Source organism: Simochromis diagramma, unplaced genomic scaffold (assembly GCF_900408965.1).
Source record: "Simochromis diagramma unplaced genomic scaffold, fSimDia1.1 OVJJ01000304.1, whole genome shotgun sequence".
Classification (NCBI taxonomy): domain Eukaryota; kingdom Metazoa; phylum Chordata; class Actinopteri; order Cichliformes; family Cichlidae; genus Simochromis; species Simochromis diagramma.
The window spans coordinates 20,148,291-20,169,331 of NW_024387030.1; the positions used below are offsets into that span (position 1 = coordinate 20,148,291).

At 40.2% G+C, this 21,041-nt stretch overlaps 1 protein-coding gene across 1 annotated transcript in view; it reads left to right on the top strand.

Moving 5' to 3' along the window:
• The window catches only part of LOC120740294 (neuronal PAS domain-containing protein 3), a 381,289-nt gene that overhangs the window by 136,564 nt on the left and 223,684 nt on the right, over positions 1-21,041 (top strand). The window contains 1 exon segment of the mRNA XM_040042549.1: positions 17,248-17,492. Coding sequence (XP_039898483.1) covers positions 17,248-17,492 — 245 coding nt within the window.

Here is a 21,041-nt window from a genome sequence, read left to right on the forward strand (position 1 = left end):
CAGTTTTGAAAGTTGCACAAAGGTCCCAGATAAAAAGGCGGCATTGGAGAATTCTGTAAAATCTCAATTCACATTCTTTGCCATCCATCTATAACAACACTAAGCAACTAAATGCTTTATTTGAAGGTTTGCGGGAGGATACACGTTTAATGTCATATAGACAGACATGTTCCATCAACAACCCAGACCTCTACACCCTTAATTTTCTGCTCATACCAGCTTTGTGAACTTGAGTATTGGAAATATTTTGTGCTGCTGTAGTATACTCCAGCCTACTAGCCTATGGAGTGGGTATAAAGTGATATCTACTCGATAAATACCACTATAGTTAGATGTAACTAATCTGAGTCATAACTCCATAGACGGTACTATGGATGAAGCCTTACATGAATGGCAGGAACACCACTAAAGAAAATTGTTTGTTATTTTCCTTCAGCTGGCAGATTAAACTGAAATATGATACCCAAGCAGCACCTGATTGATTTTCCAACATGAATTATAGAGGCCATGTTCATTAATGTGTTTAGTTTGGGTGTATTTGTTTTGTTTTTATTAATGGTTGACACTGAAAACTCTGTTTCTTACAAGATGCCTCGTTGTAATTTGCTACCCTGCATTTATGTAAGTTGGATTTTGTGATTAATTCTCGTAACCATTCATCTTTAGTAATTAATACGCTCAACTCATATCCATAAAATTCACATTATTACCCCATAAGGTTCATTATCATATTAGTCATATGAGCTTTGCTTAATTGTGCTGTGCTGTGCATTAATGAATGGACGCATTAAAGTTTACTTCAAAAGGAGATAACTGCTGTTGTCAAATTAAATGACTAAATGTCTGGAAGCTAAAATGGACATTATAAACATTCATTAAATAAATGATATCATTGGCTAAATGACAGGGGAAATTAACGGGTTTTAAAAATCTATACGTAATATATTACGAAATGTAATATATTATGTATATAAACTCAATAATTCAGTGTGAATATGGTTGCTGTTTTATTTGTCAAAATACATATTAAGTCCCTTTTTTTCAAATCTGCATTTTTAGGGATTATCAAATGCAAATGCAATTTTCCATTTTAAAGACAAAAGGAGATAAAAAGCATTACGATAAGGCTGTCATAAAAGGTGTTCATCGCGGACAATATATGATGGCATGCACATTACTAAAGCTTGTTTGTAAAAGTAAGAAATGTATCTGCAAACTCAAACAGAATGCTGCAAATGACATGCTTAGGTGGTAGAGCAAGTCATCTATTAACCGGAAGGCTGGTGGTTCGATCCTAGTCTGCTCCAGTCTGCATGCCAAATATCCTTGGGAAAGATACTAACCCTGGGTTGAGCTCCGATGCATCCATCCGAGTGTGGATGTGTGTATGAATGTTAGCTAGATAGCACTAAAAAGTGATTGGTCAAATGAGCGAGTTGTGTAAAGTGCTTTGAGTGCTCAGATAGAGTAGAAAACCGCTACATAAGAACCAGACCATTTACAAAAAAATATATAGAATAAACATACAATGGTTTGTCTTTACTGTCTGTGGAAATATTTAAACATGTATAAAAACTGTTGCTAAAATAGAAAAGTGTGAAAACTTTAAAATATCTTGCTCATTGGGAGGTGACAGGATGAATCTCTATGTAAAGGACAGACATGTTTCCAAATAGACTTAACATGTCATACTTAACAGTATGATATAAACATGTTTCATTGGGACTTCTGAGCCACATGGACACCAGAACAAGCAGTGGCTGTGTTTACCAACGGCAAACTCTCCTAAATTACAAGCATCATACAAAACTGAGCAGGAACTGCTGGAAGTGCTGTGTATCCTGTGGTTGCTATGGAAACAAGCCCTCTAGTCTTCGGCGTTGTCTGATGCTGATGGCCGATGGACGGGTTGCCGAAAGCGTTGCACAAGGAAGCACAAGGAAGGTGAACCTCCGCCCCAGTCTCAAGTCTCTTGCAGACTCCAAGAGGTTTTCTTCCAAGACTGCCCTGTATTTGGCTCCATCCATCTTCCCATCAACTCTGACCAGCTTCCCTGTCCCTGCTGAAGAGAAGCCCCCCCAGAGCATGATGCGGCCACCACCATATCTGACAGTGGGGATGGTGTGTTCAGAGTGATGTGCAGTGTTAGTTTTCTGCCACACATAGCGTTTTGCATTTTGGCCAAAAAGTTCCATTTTGGTCTCATCTGACCAGAGCAGCTTCTTCCACATGTTTGCTGTGTCCCCCACATGGCTTGTGGCAAACTGCAAACGGGACTTCTTATGGTTTTCTGTTAACAATGGCTTTCTTCTTGCCACTCTTCCATAAAGGCCAACTTTGTGCAGTGCACGACTAATAGCTGTCTTATGAACAGATTCCCCCACCTGAGCTGTAGATCTCTGCAGCTCATCCAGAGTCACCATGGGCCTCTTGGCTGCATTTCTGATCAGCGCTCTCCTTGTTTGGCCTGTGAGTTTAGGTGGACGGCCTTGTCTTGGTAGGTTTACAGTTGTGCCATACTCCTTCCATTTCTGAATGATCGCTTGAACAGTGCTCCGTGGGATGTTCAAGGCTTGGGAAATCTTTTTGTAGCCTAAGCCTGCTTTAATGTGACAAAATGTGGAAACATTCAAGGGGGCCAAATACTTTTGCAAGCCACTGTATATTTACCCTGGGATTTCACTACTGTGCTCATTACAGCAGTGAACATCCCACCCAGCGCTAACGCTATAGAAGTGCTCTGCGAGCTGTACGGGGCAATCAGTGAGCTGCAGAACTCACACCCCAATGGACTGTTTGTTATCGAGATTTGAACCATGCAAATCTCAGGTCAGTGCATCCAAAACTCCATCAACATGTGGACTTTGTGACGAGGGGGGAAAACTTGCTGGATTTAGACAAACATTCCCAGTGTGAACCAAGTGAACCCCCTTGGATACTCAAACCACAGCTACACAGCAAGTGCATTGATAATGTCACTATCTCCAAGACTGTCATAATACGCTCCAACCAGAATCTGTGGATGACTGCAGAAGTGCATTAGCTGCTAAAGACTCGAGACTCTGCCTTCAGAGCAGATGACAAGGCGGCCATGGGAACAGCGAGGGACAATCTGTCTCAACCCATCAGAGCAGTGAAGCACGTGCATGGCAGAAGAATCTACAGCGGCGACACGCGGTAGATGTGGCAGGGCATCCAGGCCATCACCCGCTACAGGAAGATAACATCTGCCTGAGATAGTGATGCCTCCCTACCAGATGAGCTGAACAACTTCTATGCACGGTTTAATGTTCAGAATGACATGCTGGTGAAGAAAAGATCCCTGGGAGAGTGCTCAGAGAATGTGCAGACCACCAGACAGATGTCACTGACATCTTCAACCTCTCCTTGAGCACTGCTGTTGTCCCAACATGCCTTAGGGCCACCACCATTGTTCCTGTGCCAAAGAAGTTCTCAGTCTCCTGCCTCAGTGACTAATGTCCCGTTGCACTCACACCCATCATGATGAAGTGCTTCGAGAGCTCCTCAGGGCTGTGTGCTCAGCCCACTGCTCTTTAGTCTGCTGACTCATGACTGTGTAGCAAGTCATACTGCACAGTTGAGTCCTGCTCAGTCAAGTTCGCCAATGAAATGACTGTGGTGGGTCTCATCAGCAAGAACGATGAGTCAGCATACAGAGTGGAGGTGCAACCGCTAACAGACTGGTGTAGAGTCAACAACCTGTCTCTAAATGTGGACAAAACAAAAGAGATGATTGTTGACTTCAGTCGAGCACAGAGAGATCACTGTCCACTTAACATCGATGGATCCTCTGTGGAGGTCGTCAAGAGCATCAAATTCCTTGGTGTTCACCTGGCGGAGAACCTCTCCTGGTCCCTCAACACCAGCTCCATAACTAAAAAAGGCCCAACAGCGTCTCTACTTCCTGCGGATGCTAAGAAAAGCCCATCTCCCACCATCCATTCTCACCACCGTCCTGAGCAGCTGCATCACTGTCTGGTATGGTAGCTGCACTGTATCAGATTGCAATACCCTAAAACTAATAGTGAGAACAGCTGAGAAGATCATTGAGTCTCTCTTCCTTCCATCACAGACACCTATCGCGTGAATCAATCCATAGAACATATTCTAGAGAGAAAAATTAAATGAAGCCAAACTAACTACCAGTATCATCATAAAGAATAGTGTATTGCAGAGAAATGCATATTTTTTGTATTTGTTTATTGTTTTCTGGTTAACAAATGCAAGCTTATCTGAGCAGTAAATGTAAATGTATACCATAGACAACATTTGTGTCTGCATTCAAAATTTGACACAATACTAGTTTTCTGAAGATTAAAATGAAGTATGATTAAACAAGTCATAGTGTTTCTTAAGTTTTTGTTTTATGAAATCAAGCCTCTCCAGAAATTAAACCATAATTTTTTTTAAATGTTTTTAATAGTTATCTTTTTCATGCTGCTCCTGCTGCTTTGCTATTTCGATTCTTGCCATATCTCTCTTCTTCTTATGCCTACTCTTCCCACTGTTACACTTTCTTTCTAGGATAGTAAGATGTAGCACCACTTCTCTGTTGGAATTCATGTTGATCCCTCCATTGACAGAATCTTAGTGGAGAATGATTAAATGATGCTGTGTGTGTGTATTTAGCTGTAGGAGGTAAAGCCAGGGTATCTTCATAGAGGCATCATTGCTATCTATTTTTTTAATATACCTCAAACAATAAAATCGAGCGGTATGCAGAAAGTATATATGATAAGATACTTTAAGAGCTAAGATTGACTTGATAATCTTGTATTTCTGGAAAACTCTTTATGCATTGCTGCTATTATGTCACTGTCGAGTGTTTTAAAGGGAGGTGTGCAATGCTAAATGTATCTGTCCTGTTTTAGTATTGAGTAAAAAAAAATATGGCTATATACTTACACATATGGATATATACTTACACTACTCAAATCACTACACAATCAAATTCATGAGCGTGGTGTGATCTGCGAACTGGCAGTTGTCTGTATGATATAGTATGCTAGTAGGGCAGTAGCCTTTAAAACCAGGAAAAACTATTGGATTTTTAGTGAGCTTTTATATTACTGCATTAACTTCCAGCAGCCAGACAGTGTGGATTGTCTGCTCACTATACGGGGCATTTAACTGGTGACCATTTGGAGAGCAAACCATGGACATAAAAACAAATCCTCCACTCTGTTTGTGCATTAATAGATGAATAAAGTTTATTCAAAAAGATAATGCAGGGGTTATACTAAAAAGAAGGAAGTGGGAGGTTAATCTTTAAATGTTTCATTCCATGTAATAGTATAATCTGCTATCACTACACTGACTTTGTGGCAATGGCAGAAAAGCCAAGCTGTGTTGGTATATGTATCTGGCATACCAGCGAGAGAAGGCACTTATTCAAAAAAATAATAATAACATTGAAAAAACAGGAGAATAGGTGAGAGTGCATTAATACTGTTACCTAGACTTTGTCCATTCACACATGATTGCACATAGCCTAAACAAATGAGAGACACAGAGCCTCTTTGTTACTGCATAAACGTATTAGTAATGTGTTTTTTAATCCTTTTCATTGACTCAATTAAACTTTTAGCGCTAAAAAGATGCCACTAGAATTCAACTGAGGGGGCACAACCTTTGTGGATAAGCCTGCAACCCATCCATAATGTCACCGCTGTCCCTTTTTCCCATTTTCCTCACCTCACCGCCAACCAGTTGCAACAGATGGCTGCCCCTCTCTGACCCTGGTTCTGTCGGAGGTTTCTTCCTGTTAAAAGGGAGTTTTTCCTTCCCACTGTCGCCAAAGAGCTTGCTCATAAGGGCTCACATAATTGTTGGGATTTTCTCTGTTTTCTCTGCATTACTGAACAGTCTTTATGTTACACTTTAAAGCGCCTTGAGGCAACAGTTGTTGTGATTTGGTGCTGTATAAATAAAATAGAATAGAATTGAAATAATACACAGTGATTGCACATGAGAGTGTTTTCCTAAGTTCACATTGTTCCATGCATTTTTCTCTCTCTCCTTCCTTCTTGTCGTTCATGTTTTCATAGTGCCTCTACACACCAACACAAACACAGTGAGCTGCATTCTGTTGTTTGCTCACAACAGGACTAACTAAACACGTAATGGTTGGTTGTTGGGTATACATATGTGCAAACATACGTAGAAAAATCATTTTTAGGCCCCCCTTCCTCCACACCATCATCTCACTCACCCAGCCACAGACACACACAAAGTCACAGCAAGTTTTAATCCCTTAATTTTTTAGTTTTAATTCTGCAGATGACATGGTTATTGTATCTTCGTAATCAGTATGGTCACTGAATCTTTTCCTCCCTGTGCTTGATACTAAATATTTATCAGAAAATTATTCCACCTAAATTGTTGCCCTATTGCTTATTTCATTATTTCTCCTCTTTAATTCATTTTTTTGCCCTTCTTCTCCCCCTCTATAAATAAGAGTTTGGGTTTGGGTCTTTTATCCCCTTTTGACATCATCTTATCGCTACTCCTACTCCTCCTTCTACTCTTTTTCTTCTGTTTACTCCCTTTAATGTATTTCATATATCTCTTTATATTCAGTTTCCTTTTCTGCCTTTCTTTCAACCTCTTTTCCCCCTCCCTCCTCTCTCTCCCTCTCTCTCTCAGTAGGTAGATTGGATTTGGCACTCAGTCCCCTGATCAGTGATCACACGCACATGCACACACATAGCGAGCAGGGGTTTCACCACCATGGCTGTGTCAGCAGGCGGGGCTTAATCCAAAGTGACACTTGTTCTCTGCCTTCCTTTCCCATCGCAATGGAAGCAATTACCCTCCTCCTGAAGGGCCTTTTGTGCTTGCGTGCATGCATGCACGTGCGCGCGCGTGTGTGTGTGTTCTCGTCCTCGCCTGAGTTGACGGGGTGGAACCTCGGCTGTGGGTCACCTGAATGGCTGAATTGAAAGATGAGGGAGAAGAGAGAGGAACAAGAGGAACAGAGAGAGACTGTCAGAGGACAGAGGGACAGTAAGATTAAATAGATAAGGATGAGGAGACAGAGCTCTTTCTTTTCTTTAGCTTTATTACTCCCTCTCTTTCTCTCCTTCCTTTTTGGTCCCTCATTCATATTCTTTCACTTTCTCTATTTTTGGCCCTTTTAAATAATATGTCAGAATTTGATCATTTAAACCCTCAAAAACAGCAGCCATTTCCAACACACTATAACTTACTAAATCAGATGTTTTGAGTGAATTCTTCACTACACATACATTTAGCAATTACTATATGTAATTACAGTTTCGAGTCACTTGCTACCTGATACTAAGCATATTACTTTGTAATCCATACAAAGTGATACTTTTTTCATTACATTCTATAATAGTTTTTGATCTTAGTTCGTTTTACGGCCCTGTTGCACAGCAGAACACTGTTTTGACTCACTTCAGACAGGTAGCGCACCTCTTGATTTTTGTAACCTGACGCAGAATGGGCACTGCAGCTGGGTTGAAGATATTATTCTCCAACCGGCTGAGAGTGGTTGCTCACAACCTGCTTTCATGCAAGCAGTTGCTTGGTGAAAATGTGTGTTCAGTGACTGGTTGGCAAATGGCTGCTGGATCTTTCTGGCAGTCACAAGTGTGAAACTGGTTATAAAAAAAAAAACATCCATCCATCCATTCGCTTCCGCTTATCCTTTTCAGGGTCGCGGGGGGCGCTGGAGCCTATCCCAGCTGTCATAGGGCGAGAGGCAGGGTACACCCTGGACAGGTCGCCAGTCTGTCGCAGGGCTAACACACAGGGACAGACAACCATTCACACTCACATTCACTCGCACATTCACACCTAGTGGCAATTTGGATTATCCAATTAACCTATCCCCACAAAAAAACCAAATAAACAAATATGGTGCTGCACTGGAAATCTCTTTCCATTGTTTTGGTCACTAGCAGTTTGAGTGGAAGACTCCAACTTGTCTCCAAATACTCACAATATACTGAAAATCAGAAAATGGCGAACATTCCCGTTCATCATAAAAGTTGCGTCATTTGAAATGTGTTAGATAGGCATACCTTTACTTTAGAAAGATATTATTAGTTTCTGATAAATTGGGGTTTTTTTGCAGCAACCACTCACCAACTAGCAGGATGGCCAAGGGAGAATCTTGCTGGCCTTAGTCTCTACGCCCCAGACTAAGGCCTTAGACCAGGGGTGGGCAACTCCAGGCCACAATGGCCGGTGTCCTGCAGGTTTTAGATGTGTCCTTGATCCAACACAGCTGATTTAAATGGCTAAATTACATCCTCAACATGTCTTCAAGTTCTCCAGAGGCCTGGTAATGAACTAATCACTTGATTTAGGTGTGTTGACCCAGGGTGACCTGGAGTTTCCCACCCCTGCCTTAGACTAAGTCTAATAAATTTCCAGAAGACCAGCATGGCCTCATCACACCTTAAACCCCACTGATCTCCTACCAATCCTCTAAATTCTGCAATTGCAGTATGTACCATGCAGTATGTTTGGATTTGTTTTGTTAAATACAACTTTATTTAGGAACATGTTCTGAGTGTACTTTAAAGTCAAATAATAAAACACAATGACATTGGCAACCTCCACAAACTGAACCAGTATTAGGAAGTAGTAAGAATCAGACATATGGGGATTGTCCAATGCCCGGCTGATTACCGTAGCGCACTGTAGATGAACGGGTCTGTTTTGCATTCATGAGCGCACCGGGGTATGAGGCGCATTAAGCGAAACTAAACAGTCAGATAAATCAAACTTTACTCAACTCATTCTTCTTGCTTCCTCCACTTCAGTACCATTGATTCATTACTGTTGAATTCTCTCGCAGCTGATCTATTCCCATGTTGTTGCAGTATATTAATGACTAACCTCGTATTGTGGATGGATTATCTCAGTTGTTCTCCTGACTTTAGTTTGATCCGTTTACAGATTTGTCCCTAACCATTGGGAACCATCCCGTTAACTTTTATCGAGTGGAAAAAAGTTAGCATTCATCCTACAGCTTCACTGTGTTTATGTTATGCTAACATAGCTGTGTCCCTAGCGATCACGTAGTACATCATTATATACCAGCTAGCCCTACCAGTAACCCTACAAAAATCACTGCTGTTTAGTTTCCTGTCTTCATTTATGTTAGAAGTGATAGCAGAGCTGTACGTTTTAATTTTTTCAGAAATCTCTCAGTCAGATCATGTTTAAGTGGAAACTAGCGAACTAACTTCCTGCTAACTTCTAACTCCGTTAAATTTAATAAATTTTGTTTTCATGGATGCCTGGATGTTAAACTCAATTGTTACACCTGGTAAAACAACAACGCTAATCATTTTATTAAAGATGAAAGAATTTAGACAGTTTTTAACTCTCAGTGATGCCGGAGTGTTCGTTTTGACTTTGGGACCTGAAGTGAACGGAGTTTTGGACCCAGATTACTCTGCGAGGCTCTTGTCTACGGTAGCCGCAATGCTCTAACAATCCATCAAGCAGTGTGCCTTCATAGCTTACCAAAGTTATAGTGAAACATTTTCTGACAGATTTTTAAGCGCCGTGTAGCACATAAAATCAGTTCAAGGTCAGTAAGCACAACCAAAATTCATACATAAGGCGCACCGGATTATAAGGTGCACTGTCAATTTTTGAGAAAATTAAAGGATTTTAAGTGCGGCCTTATAGTGTGGAAAATACGGTACTAGGGCTGATATTTAGCATTTTTGTAATTACTGGCATTCTTATTGTTTTTAAATCAATCTGAAAAAAAACAAAAAACAGGTTAATTTAAAATTGTTATACAATGTCCATTTGAACCAAACTTACATTTGCAGTGTTAAACTTAACACCCATCGTACGTGTGTGTGTTTATTTATATATAAAAAAGATTTCTATCAGTTGTCTGTGATGGCTATCAGTGGTCAGGACCTCAAACCTCCCCAGATTTCCCTGTTGTCTACCTCACGGCGCTCCTGAATCATTTATCTCCTGCCGTCATCTCTTTATTTTCATATTGCTCGCTGTGTTTCTCTTTATCTCATCAGAGACATTCCTGTGTGGATGTTATTTTTGTGAAGTGCATGCTGCAATATTCTTCCTCTCAGTTTGGCCTCTGCAGATGGATGAGCTGATCATGTAAACAGATACTCAGATATCAGAAAAGAGCAGAAAAATTAAGCAGGGTTTATATTGTGAAATATAAATGGAACAAAAAATGGATTTCTGTTCAATCAAATGATTGCAGGCATAAAATAAACGTTGGTCTCTGAGGAATATAGTGACACAATAAGAAACATTTGGTGTGTTAAGTATATTTTATTCGGTTTTTGCATGTTATATTTTGTCTGAGTGTCTCATACTGTTTTGAAAATAGTCCCATGCTGGTTTGAAAAACCATGCAGATCTGGTAGGAAACTGCTCAGAAGTACCCTGTAACCACCTTTAATAACCAGGTCTCTCTTGGAAATATCGGAAATATTTCTGACTATTATTTGCATAGGGGTGGGTTGGAAAGTTGCTTGCAGCGGCAACAGCGATTGTAGAGGGAAGCAGCTTAAACAGTCTTATCCACATGAAATTGGTCAATTTAATATGGAGAAGGGTATCTACTGGAACATGCGCTAATTTGGGCTAGCTGGAGATCAGTCGAGCTGCCAGTATCTTGGCTCAGTTTCACTTCCTGTCTAAACTAAAGTTATGGAAACGTATTAGTGAGGTTTCAAATCATTTTAAACATCAGCCTCTATGCCTAAACCTGGCCAAACAGTGAAAGCTACATTTTAAAAGCATCACAGACAAGACTCTGGCCATATAGGTCAAAAGTCTTTTGCCACCACAACACATCTACCTTCTGATGTGGACGTCTTGTTCTTTTGAAGTTGAAATTACCCTTTGTATTGTTTCAGGACTTACATAAGTAGTTTCTGATGGTTGAAATGGAATTGGGAGACCAAGCATCCTACCAACACATCTCTGCTTATAATACTGTCACCTGCAATTAAGTCAGACAGTAAATCTGCTTGGCAACAGTTTGTCCTGTGACATGACTGATAGCCAGTTTGACCTCCCAGTTGACCTGAAAGTTAAACCTCAGCCACTCAGTGACCTTCCCAGCGAGCTCTCTGCTTACATGCTCTTAAAATAGTCAGGCACACACGCCCTCTCGCTCTCTCTCTCTCACACACCCACACACAAACACACATATCTCCTCCTTTCAGCTGACAAGTTCTTTAAAAAGCCATCGACCCACCTCGCTGAACTTTACGACATGACACACACACATACACACGCACACCTCGCCTGCCGTGACAAGCTCTTTAAAACACCATCAAGTCACCCGGCTGAACTTTACGACACAGTTTCATTTCATGTTTATAAGACCCAAGCATCTCCATGCACACACACACACACACACACGTCCCCCGATCACAACAAGTGTTGCATTTACCTACTCAGCCGGTACATGATAAATATGTCTGTTTGAGTCAAGGTCAAACACACCTCCTTGTCCACTGACACACACACACACACTCACACACACACACACACACACACACACACACACACACACACACACATATTCTACACAGGCACAGCTGCAAACAGCAGACAGACATGAAGACATATTTGTCGTCCGTCAACATAATGCTTTCAAAGTTTGCGGAACAAATAAATTCCGTCTGCCTGGCTGCACCTCGCTTTCCCAGCAGCCGTCAGTGCTGACTTCATACACACAGTGGACAGATTTGTGTGCGTAAATATAGTAAATGTAGTGGGTTTTTTTCTCACAAAAACATTTAGTGGATTTTCCTTTTTTCTCTTTTTCTCTGCTGACTAATAGCTGGAGTTACAAATGGTGACAACGTGCCTGTAGCATTGGTTTTCAGCAACTGTGATACATCAAAAGCTGACTTATATCAAAGGCTATAGTACTGTATATACATGGTAATGTTTTTTCTCAGCCTCTCCTTTCTTACTTTTATGGTTCTGTATAGTCAAGATGATGGTCAGGAGAGCATGCATGGAACCGAATAAGCATTAAAGATAAAAATGGAATTGGTGAAGTCATACATAACCATGAAAGAATGAGTTTGGGTGAAGGTGTGTTGCAAAGCAGCTTGCAGCTGTGGGGAGGCCAAGGCAAGTTAAATACTGCTCTCTGTGTGACATTTGCCTGTTTGAAGTGTAGAAATCTATCACCTGAGGCATCAGCTGATGGGACTGGCATTGAGATAAGCTCTTTTATGAGGCCATTAGCTTGCACCTGTTTGAATTGACAGCATTCATGATTTAATTTATGCTGTAAAGTGCTGTGCTGTACCTCAAATGCTATAAATAGAATGTGTTACAATGTTAAAAAATAATACTAAAAGTCAAAAAATCAATAAAATGCAACTTTTTAGAAAGGGAGTGATTACATACGTTGAAAAAGTACTGTATTTTGTCAACCTCTTCTTTCCATTTACTATTTGTTCCCCCTGATAAATAAATGACAAACAGTATGAAAATTATACTCTCTGCCAGATGACATCCATTTTTCATCCCTAGCCCTAAACAACTCCTCCTCCTCTAAAGTGTTTGTCCGCTATCCCTCCATCTCATCCCTCTTCTTCTCTTTACCCCCCCCCCCCACACACACACACACACTTTTTCTCTCACACTTTTTTTTTAGCTCCAGCAAAAATTAATCACCTGTCTTCCTGTCTTTGTGCGTGTGCGTATGTGTGTGTTGCCGGCAGGAAGCCCACAGAGGTTTTTAGCAGCTGATTTATTGCCGAGTTAATTCATAACGGCGTCCGATGATGATGAGAGGCTGCAGGAAAGTATGGTCGTCACTGTTGTTGTTGAAGGGTGAGAGAGAGGGGGAAAGGGAGAGAATAAACAGAGTCATTCTTTGATATAAAGTAATAGGGTGGAAAGTGATAGAGGAAAAGTAATGAAAAGAAAGTTATGGAATAAACAGAGAGACAGATTGCAAGGTGCTTGAAAGTGTAGTTTTAATATGAAGAAAAGTAGAGAAAGAGGGAGGAAATGGGATTAGCAAAGAGGGTGATCTTTGTTGGTGTAGTTTCCTTCTTTCGTTCACTGAAGAAGATGTGACAGTTTAATGTGAACGTATTTAGATTTCCCTCCCCAGAAGAATGTGCAAATGCTAATTAGTGTGGAATCTTAGTTTATTTCCATTTACCATATCAAAAGGCAAACACCACTGAACCTACAAACTAGACCTACAACCATTAAGACCGACAAAATGTCTGCTGTGGTGCTACAAAAAAGTAAGCTACTGTGTCAGTCGCTATACCAGACAGTCACCATATTAGAACAGCTGTCTTTGGCACAGGCCAGAATCTGTTTGAACTGGAGAGAGGGGCCAGAGACAATCTTCTGTAAAAGTCTAACTTTGGAGTAAGGGCACTGCGCTACAGTAGTGTGGCGGAGGGGTGGTCCCTGGCGTAGCTGCAGGGGAGGGGTGGAGCGGTGAGCTCAGGGGGGTGGTACCGGGAGGCAGGTGAGCCACAGGTCGTGGCGATTGTGTCATGAGTGTTTTCCTTCTGTGTGTCTATATAGTGACGGCAGAGTCGAGGGGGAGGCGGGCTGGACCAGGACGAGCTGTCACGGCGCATTGTTATTATAAATAAAAACGTGATCAAGAGCATAAACGGTGTGTGTGTGTGTGTGTGTGTGTGTGTCGCATACATCACAAGTAGCTTACCTGATATGGAAATAGGAATCAAAAGAAAATAAGAAATCAACAAGTCATAAAGTTAAGAGGTAAGAGCTAAGAGACTTTAAAATGGGTAATATATAACTGACAAGAGACAGCCCCCAAGAAGTGACTTTAAACTGGTTATTATGAACAGTTGTTTTATTGTGAAGTGACTTCTAAAAGATAACCCCTCTGGTGGCTGTAGTAATTATAATAATGTAGGGAGGAGACTGGGGTCTACAAAAAAGGGAATTTTAACACAGGACACCAATTTTGCATTTTTTTCTTTCACTCATGGCTTTAATCAGAGAGCACAGAGTGTGCTGTAATTTTTTTTTTGGTTACTCTGAGCTCACTGCTGCATGATTTCACACAGTCATGTAGCAAAGGAAGCAACCTAAGGGGTGTAACAAGCAAGAATAATGGTAGTAATTGATAATATTCTTTTGTGATGGTCATGAATTTGTAAGCTTCTGTGCAACATTACTCTTGTATTGGTGAAGAGGTGTAAAGAGGTTTTTTGTGTCCTGTCTCCCTTCCCTCACCCCTAGGCAGATGGCTGGGCGATATGATCCCAAATTCATATCTCGATGTTTTTTAGCTGGACGGCGATATACGATATATATCTCGATAATTTTTTTTAAAGCCAAAAGGTAAGAACAAAAAGAGAGTTCTTAGTCACACTGTGTCCCAGATGTCACACAGGCACTTTTATTAACATACAGCGTAGATGTACATGAAGAAATTACTCAAAAATAAATTATCAGCATTTATTTAATAATAATGCTCCATAAATAAAAGAAAACAATGTTGTTTTTGTGCATAACAAAAAGCTCACAACTGTGCAGTCAAAATGTAAACTAACAGACGCTGAGCATAATAACAAAGACAGATTTCACAGCTGCTCTGTTCCCAAAAGTTCTACTGTGTGACTGACAGCCTGGAGTTTGAAATCCTCCAGGTGCCATTTGTGGTCCATATACACACAATACGGTAATATTACGTTGAAGCACAGTACGTATCACTCCGCGAGGCTCCAGACTACGGTAGCCGTAATGTTCCGACAATCCATCAAGCGGTGCAGCTGCAAAGTCGTACTAAAACATTTTTTGACAGATTGCTGAGCGCTGTGTACCACATAAAATCAGTTCGCGGTCAGTAAGCACAACCAGAATTCATACTTAAGGCGCACTGTCGATTTTTGAGAAAATGAAAGGATTTTAGGCCATGCAGCTCACAGGGGCTGTATGTCGTTAGCGCGCTTAGCTCGCTAACACGTTGACGCCGTCCAGCCCCACGCACGGGGCGATCCGCGGTAACTCGTTAACGGTGATTTGCCGTATCCATCGTGTCGTTGCCTGCAGGTGAAGCGATGGGGGAGGGGGAGTTGTGTTCAGTGAAGGGGAGAGGCGAGGCAGAGTAACGTTGCATAGAGACAAAAGTGGACGAAAGAGAGGCAAACTTGTGGCTCCACAAGTATAATTATAACGTAATATATACTATATCGATATAAACGATATTGTCACATCTTATATCTCGTATAAAAATATATTGATATTTTTAAAAAACTCGATATATCGCCCAGTCCTACTTCCTATCCCTGAGTCTGGTTCTCCTGGAGGTTTCTTCCTGTTAAAAGGGAGTTTTTCCTTCTCACTGTCACCAAGTGCTTGCTCATGCAGGGTTGTCAGATTGTTGGGGTTGTCTCTATGATTATATAGTGTTTACTTTACAGTATAAAGTCTCTTGAGGTGACTGTTGTTGTGATTTTGTGCAATAGAAATATAATATAAGTGACTTGAAAATAAAATGTCTCATCCTTTTCTTCAAGATAAAAAAATAAGGTTTAAAGCAGTGTTGGTGAAACTGGCCGTGGCGGACACGTGTTGTGTGTGTCTTCGAGTGCTCCTGTATCTGTAAAAGCATTATTTGAAGACCATTTTAAAACCACACCATATTTGTTACCATACTGTATCTATGGGCATAATTTATCATTTTTCTCTTATGAATGTTTATTAAGCTTTTTATTCCAGTAACACATGATTACCAGTGTTGGGCAACTATAATTAATTATAGTTACTAGTTACTTATTCAAAAAAGTAACTGAGTTAGTAACTGAGTTACAATATTCTAAAAGTAATTATTTACTTGAAAAGTAACTATTGCGTTACTTTAAAAAAAAGTTTAACCCTCTGGGGTCCAGGGTGTAATTGGCCATTTTTAACTACTTTTGATGTTTCCTCTACATTTCACCTTTAATTTACGATTTACTTTGCCTTGTTTGGTATCATCCTTTTCAGCACAACCTCATGTGTCTGAATTTACAGTCATGTTTTCATTTTGACACACTGTATTAACACAATTGATCTAAAATCAGACAAAAAACATAAAATCAGAGTAGAAAAAGTTATATTTTTTACTATAACAACCACAAACATGTTTAATGAATCATATTTCATAACTTTAAATGCAAATATAAATGGTCAATTTTAAAATCCTATGCACAAGTTTTGCAAACAACAAAGTTATTTGTATCCATTTACCTTTTACCTTGATTTTTTTAAATAACCATTTCAAACTATTTACAGAACAATCAGCTGTTCTTTATTCAATAAGATGCCACACAAATTATTTGTGCCACTCCAAAAAAATAATTTCTGTCCACTATAAAGGAGAACATCACAGCCTGATGCCTGCAGGTCTGACAGCAGCAGGTGTATCACTCCTGTTTCTACCTGGAGACAGCAGTCGCCTCATTGTTCTGACACACAACACTAAAGTATCCACAACACTACACACTAACTACACGAGACAACACATGAACTACACACTCCAAACACGCTAACCGTCACAAACGTCACTCCTAACACTTCCCCTGTTTTGGTTTTTTTTTTTGTTTGTTTGGGGTTTTTTTGCTCATAAGCAGAGAGCGCTCGCTGCGCTGTCCTTAGACAGTAAACGTGACGAAACTATTGAGGAAAAAACGCCGCGTATATATTGTTTATCATGACTCTGGTTTTACGTGGCCTATCAACACAATTTAAAAACTGGCATATATCACCTTGTTGCTTTGTCTTTAAGTGGTCATGTGATTGGCTTACCACGACTACTTTATTCTTCCTCAGTCAAACAGCAGCACTCATGTGATTGTTTTGCCCCCTTAGCTCCAGGTGTTGTGCTAGACAGTGTTGGTGATTACCGTCCGCGGGAGCGTGCGCCGCTGCTTAAAGCTGTAGCGTCCAGATTACTTACAGCTACTTCCGTGGAACTGATATAAGATGCGGTGAGCTGAACACAGCTTCAACCGTCTGTTTGTTGAAAAATAGTAACGGACCGCATTTTCTTGTTAGTAACTGTAACGGCATTGTAACGATAGGAATAGTAATTAGTTAGATTACTCGTTACTGAAAAAAGTAACGCCGTTACTTGTAATGCCGTTATTCCCATCACCGATGATTACTGAAAATCACGTTCTGCACAACCCTTTCATGTGATCAGATTTCTTTTAACTTTTTTTTTTTTACTCCTTACAGGCTGCAGGCTCTGAGGAAGGAGAAGTCACGGGACGCGGCAAGGTCGCGTCGGGGAAAAGAGAACTTTGAGTTTTATGAACTGGCCAAGATGCTGCCACTGCCAGGTGCCATCACCAGCCAGCTGGACAAGGCCTCCATCATCCGGCTCACCATCAGCTATCTGAAGATGAGGGATTTCGCCAACCAGGGAGACCCACCGTGGAACCTGCGAATTGAGGGACCTCCGCCCAACACCTCGGTCAAAGGTAGAATACACATTGGAAACATGTGTGGTTCTGTGTATTTAAAAAAAAAAAAAAGAAATCATTAAGAACCAAGAAAAGCTTGTTTAAGGAATAAAACATCTGAAATATAAAAACTCAAATTAAAAATGTTCTTTGTAGTGTAGTTGGTTCGTGTCCTAGCACAAGTATAATTATTTTTCTTTTGCTTGTTGATTATTTGAATCATGGTATCTTATAAGCCACACCTGCAGAGACTTAGCCAACATCTCAGACCACTGAGCTGCTGCTAACTGACACACTGATTATTTGTTTCTGATGGATCAAAGCCTGAGAAGAACTTTCCAGTTGAACACTTGGTCACATCAAATCATAATTAAGCTCAGACATACAAATATATGCAAAGCAATAAAATTACAGGTTACCACTACATCCGTAAAGAAGTATTTACCCTCTGGGCAGCTGGTTCCTACTAATGGAAAGCATTACTAATTGATTCCTCTCTCTCCATACCTAAACAACGGATTAGACTGCATTTTGTAAAAGGTCAACCTTAGTACACGTATGCTGCATTGCAGCCATAGGTTACAAAAAAGGGATGTGGTTCCTGTGTCTGAAAAGTTAAACCTATGCTAAAGTCTACTAAACCTGGATAAGGATTTTTTCTCTCTCACTAAGAATAAGCCTGTGGTTCCGTTTTTTCACCATTCATGCATACTGGAATAGGTTTGATTATGCTCTTTTTCTTTCTTACAACTTTGTTTTTCACAGATGAAGCAACATTGGTTGTGTACTTAAGAACTGTTGACTGCAAATGACTAGTGTAGCTTTAGCAACTCACGATTTAAGATTTTCTGTCGAAATGGACGTTTAATATGTGATTATAGTTGATTTAGTGAACAGAAAAGGGTTTGAAACTGGCTTGATTCACCGTGTTGTACCGAAACAGTTGTCTGGCAAGAAAATCAGAACCTGTGTGAGAACAGATGTAACTTGAGTTCAGTTAGCTGCAAATGATGCGTAAGCTAAATACAAAGTGGTGACATTGTTTATTGGAAATAAAATTAATCCTCAGGAGAATGCAAGTCCGGATTGCACTGGCTTGACATAATCTAGAGGTGGTTTGCCACTTCATTAGGCAATGCTGGGACCCTGTTGTAATTAAATGTGCTATATAAATAAATAAACTATAAATATAAATATAACTGTGTTATACTGTCCTAAAAACCACCATAGAGTGGTAGAATGGTACAGCCCAACTCTGGACAGAATAAATCCTTGTTTCATTCTAGACATTTGACCCACTGTGTCGGCAAAACCGAAGCACTGCCTACTTAGCTGACTGAAGCAGCGCCTGTGTAAAATGTAAATATTGCGGATGAGATGAGAGTAGACCTGACTGCTGGATGTGAAAGACGCTAAGTTTAACTTTGTGTGTTAAAGAACTGTTTGATATAAACTTCTTTTTTCTTTTTACTTCATTTGTTATGATTTTGGCACTTGTGATTTTTCACTGACTGCGGCAAAAGTGCTTTTCTTACCCCTGTGCATTATATCTAATGGTCAACAGGGAAGGTCCAGTTGTATAGTCAGCTCTCTTGACCCGTACTTTCACTAAACGCTTTCCTGATGTGTTTATTGCCTCAGTTGATGGTTCAAAGTTATACTGGATGCAAAACGATGATTATTTTGTACATTTAGGTTCTTCATTAAAGTCAAAAGGGAGGATAAAGCACAGTATACCTTTGGGAGGGCCTAGCTTGTATTTAAAAAATGCTCACTTCAAAACATCAAAAATATAACTTTGTAAAGTTTGTAAAGAATGGATGTAATAACCATGAAGTGGTTATTACATCCATTCTTTTTAGTTTACAGTCAATAATTCCAGCTTTAAATGATTTAAACCAGGAGTGTCCAACTCCAGGCCTCAAGGGCCGCTGTCCTGCAGTTTTTAGATATCACCCTGGGTCAACACATCTGAATCAAATGATTAGTTCATTATCAGGCCTCTGGAGAACTAATTTAGCCGTTTAAGTCTGTGTTAGCTGTGTTGGATCAAAAACCTGCAGGACACTGGCCCTTGAGACCTGGAGTTGGAAACCCCTGAATTAAGCACTCAGATGAGTTTCAACTTTTTATGGATTCCATCAAAAAATATTGCAGTTTTGTTAAAACTTTTAAATTAAAAGTGAGAAAGATTCTTTCTGAATAGATAAAGTTACAAACACCTAGCTTTATCAGAGATACCTTTGATAAAGGCATCTTTTAAATTTCTCTGACAATCCCAGTGAAGTTATTCACAAATTACTTTTTTGGTAATGAAAACTCGCATTAAGTTTGTTCTAATATGGAGAAAAAAATATATAAAGCTTTTAATATTGTTTCACCAGTTTCTTCCTCCAGTTTCCCCTGTGCTAATTTCAGCACAAAGCCTTTTTAAGTTTTTTTCTTGTCTTTCTGATCCTCACTACATTTTTTATTACCCTTGGACATTGTATGTCATTTAAAGATAAAACATAATTTTGAAGTTTTTGCATAATAACAGTTTTTTTTATTGATTGATTGATTGATTTTTGACCCAGATTACCTCTTTTCACCCAAAAAGCTGCCAGTGCAAGCGGAGCCATAGCAACAGCTTTACTGCCCAATTTAGTTTCCACAAAAGCTCATCTTTGTGTCTTCAAACGAACATTTTTATTCAAATGAAAGTGAACACGCAAACATAGGCGTATCAGGCTTACAGCTAGCAGCATTGCAGCGACTGTGTGGCTCTTTAAACTGCTATCAAACAACTTGCAAAAGCTGCAGAAACGCACCACGGTCTCTCTCTCTCTGTCACACACACACTCACTCACACACGGCTAGCTTCAGCGCTAAGTGATTTTTCTGTGAAGGGAACATTAAGCTTTGATGAATTTCTGCCTGGAGTACCAGAGTGTACACAGCACTTGTGAATCTAAGTGGAATTTGCCTTTGAAATGGCCCCTTTGTGCGACGCACTTAAAGGAGAAGAGGAGCGTTTGCTTTTAAAGGGGACATTTGGGCTTGTAGGAATGACCCAAAGATGAAAGCAAATTGTCTGAAATTTCTAGGGGCGACAGTGCGTTTCACTGTTTGTGTGTGCTGTAAGAACTACAGTACAACCATATTTACCTGAGAACAAGAGTACACGCAGGGCGAGACTGTAGTTGAGTGTGAGTGAATAAAGGTAAGGTGTATGTATGGGTGTTTCTACACATGAGCACGTCTAATGTGTGTGCTCACACATGCCCTCTCCGCACAACAGCAGATGGCATCATTGTCGGCAGCGCTTTGAAGAGGCGCATGCATTTTAATGAACAGAACCAAAACGTATACACCAGATAATGTGTGCATGTGTGTGAGTGTGTGCTGGGTTGTTTTGGAGCTCTCAGGGCTGTGTGTTGTATACTTCCTGTAACACAGCCCTGCAAAAGACAGCATCATACTAAATCACATTTAACACGTGTGTGGAGGTACAAATATTATATGAACAACCCTTAATCCTCCGTTTGACTTCTTGTTATTTATTCATTTATTTTTAGAACCTTAACT